This window comes from Eschrichtius robustus, chromosome 5 (assembly GCF_028021215.1).
Source record: "Eschrichtius robustus isolate mEscRob2 chromosome 5, mEscRob2.pri, whole genome shotgun sequence".
Lineage (NCBI taxonomy): Eukaryota > Metazoa > Chordata > Mammalia > Artiodactyla > Eschrichtiidae > Eschrichtius > Eschrichtius robustus.
This window is the reverse complement of record NC_090828.1, coordinates 67,341,125-67,351,528: the sequence shown is the minus strand read 5'-3', so window position 1 is coordinate 67,351,528 and position 10,404 is coordinate 67,341,125. Positions and strand designations below refer to the sequence as shown.

At 34.6% G+C, this 10,404-nt stretch overlaps 1 protein-coding gene across 6 annotated transcripts in view; it reads right to left on the bottom strand.

The window, feature by feature from the left end:
• Window positions 1-1,348: 1,348 nt before the first annotated feature.
• The window catches only part of LOC137765338 (sodium channel protein type 3 subunit alpha-like), a 112,974-nt gene continuing 103,918 nt past the window's right edge, over window positions 1,349-10,404 (bottom strand). For all 6 annotated transcript variants that reach the window (XM_068544980.1, XM_068544976.1, XM_068544979.1 and 3 more), the window contains 6 exons: window positions 9,293-9,565; window positions 8,330-8,383; window positions 7,365-7,502; window positions 6,205-6,309; window positions 4,575-4,845; window positions 1,349-4,057 (listed from right to left, as the gene is read on the bottom strand). In XM_068544980.1, the coding sequence (XP_068401081.1) occupies window positions 2,862-4,057; window positions 4,575-4,845; window positions 6,205-6,309; window positions 7,365-7,502; window positions 8,330-8,383; window positions 9,293-9,565 (2,037 nt within the window). In that variant the 3' untranslated portion in view covers window positions 1,349-2,861. The remainder of the gene's footprint in view (window positions 4,058-4,574; window positions 4,846-6,204; window positions 6,310-7,364; window positions 7,503-8,329; window positions 8,384-9,292; window positions 9,566-10,404) is intronic.

Below are 10,404 nucleotides of genomic sequence, written 5' to 3'. Positions count from 1 at the left end.
TTTTTTTGCAGCTGAGACTCTTCTGAGCATAAGATCATTTAGATATAATGCATATCAATTAATAGATTGCTTGGCTAATGATTATATAATAGGATGCATAAAAAGGTTAAGGACTTTGCAGAGTAATACTTGACTTCTCTGTGGTGTTGACAAGATCTGAAAATTTACCTGAACAGAAAGAAGGCAGTGAATTCCAATTAAGTCACCTCATACCGTTTATGTTGGGGAAATTATGAAATGCATATTTAGATCCAATTCATCAAAAATATAAGCATTATAACTGGAGTTTTCTACTGAGAAGAAACATTTGGTTTTGACCTGACATAAATCCAAGGGACCCTGAAAAAAAAGTTAATATAAATTTTCAATCACTGCATCATTAATATTTTATGTGTAGATAGGAGTTCATAAAATGGATTTAGTAACAAACTATGTAATATAACATTTATTTACTGCCAAGAAATTTGGAGATTACAATAATTACATTGAGAGGAGCTGAGGTCAAAATGTTTACAGCCAAGGGAGTTAATTGAAATTGATAACAATTGTAGATGGCTACTATTATTGTTGTTGAACTTGAAAGTTGGAATATGTGAACTTGATCTTTTGCACACAGAAAAGTTCACAAAAACTGCTTTTTAATAGACTTTATTCTGTAGTATTGCTTGGTGGATCATGCAGTAGGTTGTTATAAAATTCATGTGAACTTTTACGTATACAAATGTCAGATCAAGTACAGGTTTCATTAATTATATATGTTTTAAACTTCTAACAATAAAAAAAACCCAGAAGCCAGGAAATTAAATACAATAAAAAATGAAATATTTATTCATTTGGCTCAATAATGACATAGCTCACCATTCTTTTTAGTAATAGCAATTCCCTGCATGCAGTTCATCAATACACTACAAGTAAATAGTTGTGTAAAAGGAATTAACATTTATCTTTTGGTTTGTGCAAAAAACAAAAATTTATATCATGTTAGGTAATTGCACAGCTTAGCCACTATGTTCATGGCTAAAAGGGTCAGAGCCCAAGTTATATCTCTGATAACTTTAGTGCAACAGGAATTAAAAAAATAAGACTAGTCTGCATAAGCAAATACTACAAAAGTTAAGTAAAAAAAAAACCTTCCATGAATAAAGGGTTATATCGAGGCAACCATAGTTGGTAGAAAATGATCTAGGTTTGAATTTTTGACCAATGTTCTCCTACTGGAATGGTAGAAAATATATTATAACAAAGAAATCCACAAAACACATTGTCTAACTTTTATTTTAAGAAATTATCCATTGAAAATTCTTATGGATTTAAAAGTTTGGAGTTGTGATTAAAAATAAAAAGAAAAAGCATAAAGTAAAATAAATTGGCATGTCATCAACCTGAAAATAATTTTCTTATGTACAAAATGCAACAAATAAAATTGATCATATTTTTACATTATTTATATTTAAACAAGTTTTGGACGTATTTTTAGCAAAATATGAAGTATAGGTTTTGACAGTAGGCAGTATGCAGTGTGTTTCCTTGAAATCTAGAGAGACACCATATGACACAAGTTGAATTAAAAATGCAAAAGGAAAGGTGCTTTTAAATAACTGCAAGCTATTCTGCTTGATGTACTAGACACAGAGCTGGTTGAAATCACTCTACTACCAACATGTGACAACTTCTCACCAAGACTTGTGAAGAATGGATTGAGTAAAATAGAGCAGCATAGGTAATTAACATGCATTAGTGTTAGTCTTCAGACTATTTAATGAATGGTGCAGGATACATCCCTGTTGGAAGCTCGTAAAAGACACATACACTGTGGTACATATTTGATTTAATAGAAGTTGTTTATCAGGAGATATATATATATATATATATACACACACATAAATATATATATATATATTCCCAAACATGCCCCACAGGATAAAATAACTATTTACATAACAGAGGGTGTATTTAATTGACATAAAATGTCAGCTTTGCTGAGAGCAGAAGATGGCAAAGCAACACTGCATCAGAAGATGGAACAACTATTCTAAAGCGATACTTTAGATATACTTTTCTAGAACAGATTTATTAGATTACTTTTTTTGGAAAACATTTAACCAAAATTAAATATAGTGCTCTGGAACTTAGAATAAAATTTGCACTTGCTGAAACAGAATACTTTGCATAAAAATAATCCTTTAAAAATTAGAGGAGACTTTACAGGCACATAACTGTTTAGATATAAACAAACAGACTAAAACAGTTTCAAAATTAAAGCCGTCTAGAAAATGGAAGTACCTGAAATTGTTATTAGAATTTTTTTTTTCTGGTTTTGAGCAAGAATTTCATCTCTTGGACAAAACCCTTTTGTCTGATTATTCGAGAAACTTGTGGAGTAGGAACACAGGGATCTTATATACTTTTTTCTCAACTTAAATTTCATTTACAAAAATAGTGACGTAGTATTATGAATAAACTACGAATTAGTGACCAGGGAAATCCACTAGAACAAATTTTGTAAAAATATGGCAGATATGGAGGTTAAAAATAGAGTGGATGCAAGTACTGTACTAAAAGTGTTTGGTGTAGTTACAATGATCACTTTGCACAACTATTCCTACAGTCTAGGTAGCCATTGAGTTTCTCCTCAGCAGTGTCAGCTGGTAATGAAAACAGCAACCTCTTGTCAGTGTTGATACCCTGACTCACAGAGTTGTAGTGATGGAGAGGTCACTGTCTTGTTATAGGCACTGACCATGAGTATTTGTTAAAACAGTCAGTTTGGCATAGACCTCCTCTGGGAGTCCAGTTGACACCTAAACTTTACCTTCTTAGGCTGTAAACAGTTGATCACAAAGATAATTCTTTGTCTCTTTTTACTTTTGATTTTCCCTCACCTCTTTCCCTTTGCTTTCTTTTTCTGGTTTGTCTTTCTCAAACTTTTCATTGTCTGGCTTTGTTACACTATCATAGGAAGGAGGAGAGGTGGTAGAGGAACTTCCATCTGTTTTTTCTGGGGTGGAGTTCCCATTTAATTTGTCAATAATCATGTTGTCTTTTATAGGTAAATCAATCCTCCCTTTGATTGCCTCTTTGTTATACTCACTTGATACCGTCTTTAACCTTTGCCTTAAAAGATAACATCTGAAATTACGCTGAATGATAGCAGCAGATACCTCCTCTTGTTTGCGTTTCAAAGTGGTTGTAATGGGCTCATAGGAGACTTTGGAGGGGTTCGATGCCATGAACCGATCTTCCATTTGTATTCGAAGGGCATCCATCTCTCCACTTTCACCCAAAACACGCTTTGTAAAGGCAAATAAAATGTCGAGGCAGTGGATCCTGTCCCCACTGACCATGGGCAGATCCATAGCAATGAGCTGGACTTTGTTTGGTTTTGCTATGAGAAGAGGAGGATCCAGGGCGGCCGCAAAGTCAGAGAGCTTGGAGAACTCTATGAACTGGGTGGCATCGGGATCAAACTTCTCCCAGACCTCATAGAACATCTCAAAGTCATCCTCACTCAGGGGCTCTGCACTTTCTTCAGTAGCAACACTGAAGTTCTCCAGGATGACAGCAATGTACATGTTCACTACGACCAGAAATGATATGATGATGTAACTGACAAAAAAGAAGATCCCCACAGATGGGTTCCCACAATCTCCCTTAACAGAGCTGCCAGGGTGAATTGTGTCAGGGTCACAGTCAGGTGGTGCACTGTTGAGAATAGGTGCTAGCAGTCCATCCCAGCCAGCAGAGGTGGTAATCTGGAACAGGCAGATCATGCTGTTGCCAAAGGTCTCGAAGTTGAACATGTCATCAATTCCAGCTTCCTTTTTAACATAGGCGAAGTTGGACATTCCAAAGATGGCGTAGATGAACATGACCAGGAAGAGCAGGAGGCCGATGTTAAACAACGCAGGAAGGGACATCATCAAAGCAAAGAGCAGCGTGCGGATCCCCTTGGCCCCTTTGATCAGACGCAGGATTCGGCCAATCCTGGCAAGACGGATCACTCGGAACAGGGTAGGGGACACAAAATATTTCTCTATCAGCTCAGCGAGAAACATACCTATGGAACAATACAGAAAACAGCTAAACAGTGAGTATCTTATGCTTATATGAATGCTTTTCCTTTGCAAGGTTAATGAAAACAACAAATTTGTTATGAGTATAAACCTTTACTGTTTGGATCCACTTCCTAATATTACCAGTGAAAGATTACAGAGTTTTATTTAATAATTCTATAATGTCATAAACCAATATGGACTCTTGCAAAATCCTATAAGTTAAATAATCTCACATAGTGGTATGGCATTTTAAGATTATATGCACCCAATTACTATGAATAGTTATCCTCGCATATGAAATGTGCCAACAGCAAACAAAGACTATTTCTGAAATCTTCAAATATATTGTTTTCTTTTTTCGAATAGTTAAATTCTTCAGTTAGTGGAAGATGAACAAGAGTGTTGAACTTTAGATCTATACACATTGTGATTCTTAGATCTAATTTCCATGTTACACAGGTGATAGGCTTTGGGGACTTTTCCAACAACAGCACTTCTCTGTAAATAAACCATTCTTACCTACAATGGAGAGAATCACCACCACAAAATCAAAGATGTTCCAGCCTATGGTGAAGTAGTAGTATCTGAGGGAGACAAGTTTCAGCACAAATTCTCCAGTGAACAGGATAATGAACACAAGGTTGATCCGGGACAAGACTAGAGTCATATATTTGCTCTGGTCATCAGTTTCTACCATCATGGTGACCATATTGAGGCAGATAAGGATCATGATGCTGATATCAAAAACTTGTCTGGTTACAAAATCAAAGACCATTCCTTGGAATTTGTTCTAGAAAGAGAGGAAGGAGAAGGTTAATATGCATATTTCATAAATATTGATCCATAAAATTGCAGATGAAGTCCTTCTATGTATGGCCCATGGGATGTGCACCCTTCTCACATTACCGCAAACAAATTTGTTTAAAAAAGAGAAATAAATGAAAAATGTCATATGACAAAACCAAAATATAATTGTTTTATTTAGGTCTCATGGGAAGACAAAGCTGAATAAAACATAAATTGGTGGCAACTGGTTGATAATGTGCATGGGCTTTGCTTGATTTTAATAACTATGATAATTTTTACAAAAACTAATGACAACTAATAATGAAGATTTACAAAGTAGGTTAATACAGACAGACTTTTAGATGGATGAACATGCCAATTCATTTATCAGTGCTTTACGGATTTTGAATTATAGCTTATTTCTGTCTGTCCATCCCTCAAAATATGTCAGTTGTTTTCTATTTAATTCTGCCTCTTCTAACTATAATATTTAAATGACATTCAGTAAAGCAGGTATATGCCCTTTTGTGTTCCCTGCCTTACCTCCTCCCTCCACCCTGCTTCCCCTCCCCCCCCACCTCCCCACACCCCACCCCCCCACCTGCACCTACTCCAACTACTCTTAAAAATAATGCAAAGTGAAGTCATTTATAGGATTCATGAGACCTTGTCAAGTCCCAGTTCTGGCGATTACAGGCTTTGTGACTTTACGTACAGTATTTACCTTCTTCCTTATTCCTTACCCATCTAAGAGGATAGGTGATTGAGAATACAGCTCTGTGAACATAATCCACCATCTTTATGACTTTCCACTATAATGAAGCTCCACAGAGTATGCATTCTGAGTAAATCTTTTGTGTGTGGGTGTATTTGCTGAAACAAACTATTTTGATGATACCCTTTTCCTTTCTAAAAATGTTAAAAATATTTTCTAGTCATAACAATGGAGAGAACAAACAGCATAGAGGGAGCCCATGGGTGTAGAATGGGAAGTCTGGAAAACTCCATCTACTTAAAAGGACAAGAGGTTGCCGTGTAACAAGATCAGAGGAGCTGGGACCAGATGCGTTGTTGGAAGCAGTAGGTGGCAGCAGGAGCATGAACCTTGCTTTGGAAGCAGTTATTGGGAACCCTGACTTGGAGGTTTTCAACTGACAAACTAAAGAACATTGCCTCATTTTTAAGAACTTAGTAATTCTTACAAGTGTAGTAGTTGCAAATTGTGTTACACAGTATGTACTTTACAATTAGGTCATATTATATATTGGTGATATCACCTAATATGTTCTGATCCAGAGCACTGCCCAATTTCATCATATGGAAATAGGGCTTTGGAATGTTAAAGAAGATGAGTAATTCTTACTGCAGGCCGAGGTATGGGTTTCTGAGGTTTCTTGGACCCAAGTTTCTTCATTGCATTGTAATATTTTTTTTGTTCCTCTGTCATAAATATGTCTTGACCTCCAAAGTAAAGACATAGTATAAAACTGGTTACAATCCAACCTGTATTACAACAGTACTTTTACAAAAGTATTTCTGAGTCTTTCCTTTAATCCTTTTTTTCAGTTTTTAAATGGATATTATCCTACTTCATATAGATTTATCCTGCTTTTACCTTTTATGTGAAATTCTGAGTACCTTAACATTATGTAAAACCCATAATCACATAAAACTCTGATTAGCACAGGATTCTCATTTGATTATATTACGTTTAGAAGGAGGCTCAGGAGTCTCAAATATATTTTCATGAAAGAAAAAAAATCTTAGTCCATTTCAGTGTTGACAATTTTACTTCTTTATTCAGCACTTTTTGAGCACTTCCTGTGTCTTAGACAATGTACCCAATATCAGAACTACATAGATATATAAGACGCAGTGTCTATATGCCAACAAACGAAAACAACCCAGTACTGCAGAGATAACAATAATCTGTTTCTGAATCTGTTCCAAGATTCAGAAACAGGCTTTATATAAGGGAGTACCCTTAAGCTAGACCTTAAAGGATGATTAAGGGTTTGCTAGGCAAAGCATTTTAGGAAGAGAAAATCCTATGTAAAGTCATGGAGGGAGAAGAGCATGCCTTGTTCAGAAAAGGGCAGAAAATCCATGTAGCTGTGTATGTAGCAAGTGATAGTGTTAATGGTGGGTGGGTGGTGACCTGAGGAGTAGGGAAGTGCATATAGAAAGTGTGGTGTGGGAGAAGATGAAGCAGGAAGACTGGGTGGAGATAATTCCTGAAAGGCTCTGTAAGCAAGGGTAAAGCATTGAGGCCCACTGGATGTTTTGAAGCAGTGGTCATATTTTTGAGTCAGAAAGACACTACAGCAGATCTGCAGAGGATGAATCTGGAGAGGAGCCACCAGTTAGAAGCTGGACTCCTCTGCAGCTGAACTGATCACATAGTGAATGGAAGGCAATTTAAAAATGATCTAACTCTGTCATGACTATGAGTGTCCTGGTTATTTGTATGTAAAACAGACAGAACCTCAGAATGGAGAAAGGTGAGAGCTGAGGAATACTTATCTTCTTTTTCTGTTGGTTGAAGTTATCTATGATGACACCAATGAACAGATTCAGAGTGAAGAATGACCCAAAGATGATAAAGATGACAAAGTATAAGTACATATACAGATTTTCTTCATATACAGGCTGAAGTTTAACCTAAATAATATTGAAAATATTAAATAATATTTAAAAACACAATAAATACTTGAGCTAAATTAAAAATTTGGTGACTGTTGTTACTTACTATAGAGTTATTTTTGCCTTGACCTGAGATACTGTTCTGCAAAAGCAATTCTTTTTTCAAATTAGTATGACCTAGTATAATGAAAATTTGTAATTTTACAATTGTTCTTAAATCTGTTTTCCCATTGTGGCTTACCTGTACGTATTCTTTAGAGTAAATAGCAGTGGTATAAACAAGGCAAACATTTTGAACCTGTTATTAGTCTTACTATAATTTTTTTGCAATATTTTCTCCTTGGGTTTGGAAATGCTAGCTCTTGGAGATAAGGCTTTAATAACAGAACATCGAATTCTAAGAGGAAAATTCAGCATAAACAGATATGTTCTGAGGAACTATTTTTATTCCTGTTTTCTAAATTGAGTTTCCCTGAAACTTGCTTGCTTTTATCATGATATTTTTGGAAGCTGCTTCACAGACTCTGGTTTATCATAATCTCCAGGGATAGGGAGAGACAAGTTACTTCCCCACTGATCAGCTTTCCCAATCTTAAGAGTCTCATTTACTGGACCAATCTGATTCTTCTAATCCATGCAGTTAGATATCCTTTCATATTAGATCTATGATAGACATATGTTAACCAAAATATCATTTACATTGAAGTGAATTGGCTTAAAAAGAGAATTTCTATATGCAGTTATAAATGTTCTGATTGCTTCTAATATAAAATTCTGAGCCTTTCAGTTAAATTATCACTATGGAAAAATCTAGTAGCTATAAATAGTATTTGAGTGAAACTTACATCTCGTGAATCAACAGCTGCATACATAATATCCATCCAGCCTTTAAATGTGGCCTGTAAACAACATATATTTGAATTCTGCATAAAAACCTAATCCAAGAATATGCATTTTACCATATGAAAATATGATAGTGTTATTACGTATAATTTTTTGTACAATATTATGAAATATTCTACAAAGAGATTGAAATGGATTGAATGAAGAAATGAAATTGAAATAGAACAAGATTTTATTTCAAAACTGGAACTCTTTTTCTTTGTTTGTCTTGGAAGGTATTCTATTTTTTTCTACACTAACATGTAACTAGGTGAAACTCTCATCTCAGTCTCAAATCCCTTTCAAAAGGTAAGCTCTATGATTCAAACCTCTGGTGTGTTTAAACACTCAACTGTTTTCATTAAATTCTTGATTAGTTAATATACTGTCAGTTAAGTCAAAATAATTAAATATTACACATTTTGAAATCCACTCCATAAGATTTGCATTTCCACACATAGTAGAACTATACTCCTTAGATGTTGGTACAATTAATTATCTGTACATTAATCTGTACATTATCTGTATCTGTGTATTAATTGATTAATACATAGATTAATAATCTATACATTTAATTAATCACTACATTATATATGTTATTATTTTAATACATATAATTGCTTCTTTGGCATTTATTGCTACAGAAAATTAAAAATGGTAATAGCACAGTAACACTCAATAATAGAATAAGAAAAGACAGGAAGCAGAAATCACATTAAAACATATTAACAACTGAACACGGGGGAAAATACATTTTAAAATCACTGCAAAACATCTTCTTTACAGTCAAGTCATGCTAATAGTACAGGTGTTACCATCAACTACTTTCGTGCTATCAGATATTAATCACTCAAAGAACATCAGAGAAATCATCTTACTTGAAACATTTTGAAAATGTATTCAAAACTCATACAGTAGGCACTTACCACTTGAAGCAATGCGAGATAGCCAGCGCCAACATTATCAAAGTTTACTTTCACGTTTTTCCACCGAGCTTTCTTGCCAAGAGCCTGACAATCACTCAAATTGTTAACTTCACTAACTTCAAACATGTTACCAGTTGTCGTGTTTACACAGCGGTAGAACTTGCCAGCAAACAAATTCACACCCATGATGCTAAAGATCAGCCAGAAGATGAGACAAACCAACAGCACGTTCATGATAGAGGGAATTGCTCCAACAAGAGCATTCACAACCACCTAGAAGAGGAGATAAGGATAAGGCAGCTTACAAATCGTTAAAATGGAAACCATTTCTTCCGTTATTTATTCAATATAAAATGGGTGTGAAGCGAGTTAAATAAAAATCTATGTGGACAAGTTTGTTTCTTCTAATATTTTCTAGGACATAGTCGGTAGGGGAAAACAAACAGTGACACACTGAAGAGCTAAAGGATTTAAAGAAAGCAAAATATGCCAAAGTGTGAAAAGAAATAAACAAAAACCTGATATAGTAAGATGGAGTCAGAAAATGTTTGTATGCTGGGGAAAAAAAGAAAAAAAAAGTTGTATTAAATACCAACAAGAAACAATCATCATTCAACAATACATGTTAACTTTCAAGAGTGTTCATGAATGACTGATGATTTGAAAACATGGTTAAACAAACCCATTACAAATAAACAAAGTATTAATAATGCCTTAAATCTGTATCACCAGATCAAGTTAACTTTTGATGAAGATGAAGAATGGTATAAGGAATTTACAAGGTCCTTTTTCCCCATATTGATAATTCCTAATTTTAAAAAAGTATATTAAATTAGGAAATGAGATGGAATTCATCTCTGGACATAAATTACTGAATGTATTCCCATTATTATTGATCCAAATCTCTTAAATGTTCACTTCAGGGCACGTGTTACTTCACCAACCCAGGCCAACCTATTTCATGAAGGAGAAATTCAGTCATCTTTCCTCTAAATTCAGAAGAGATTAATGTGTATTTTCAAATCTCTAGTGATTTGTATCTTTTGTTATCTAATTAATCTAGCTCATACTGGGACTATTTTGTTAAGCACTTATATTAAATGAAACGATTG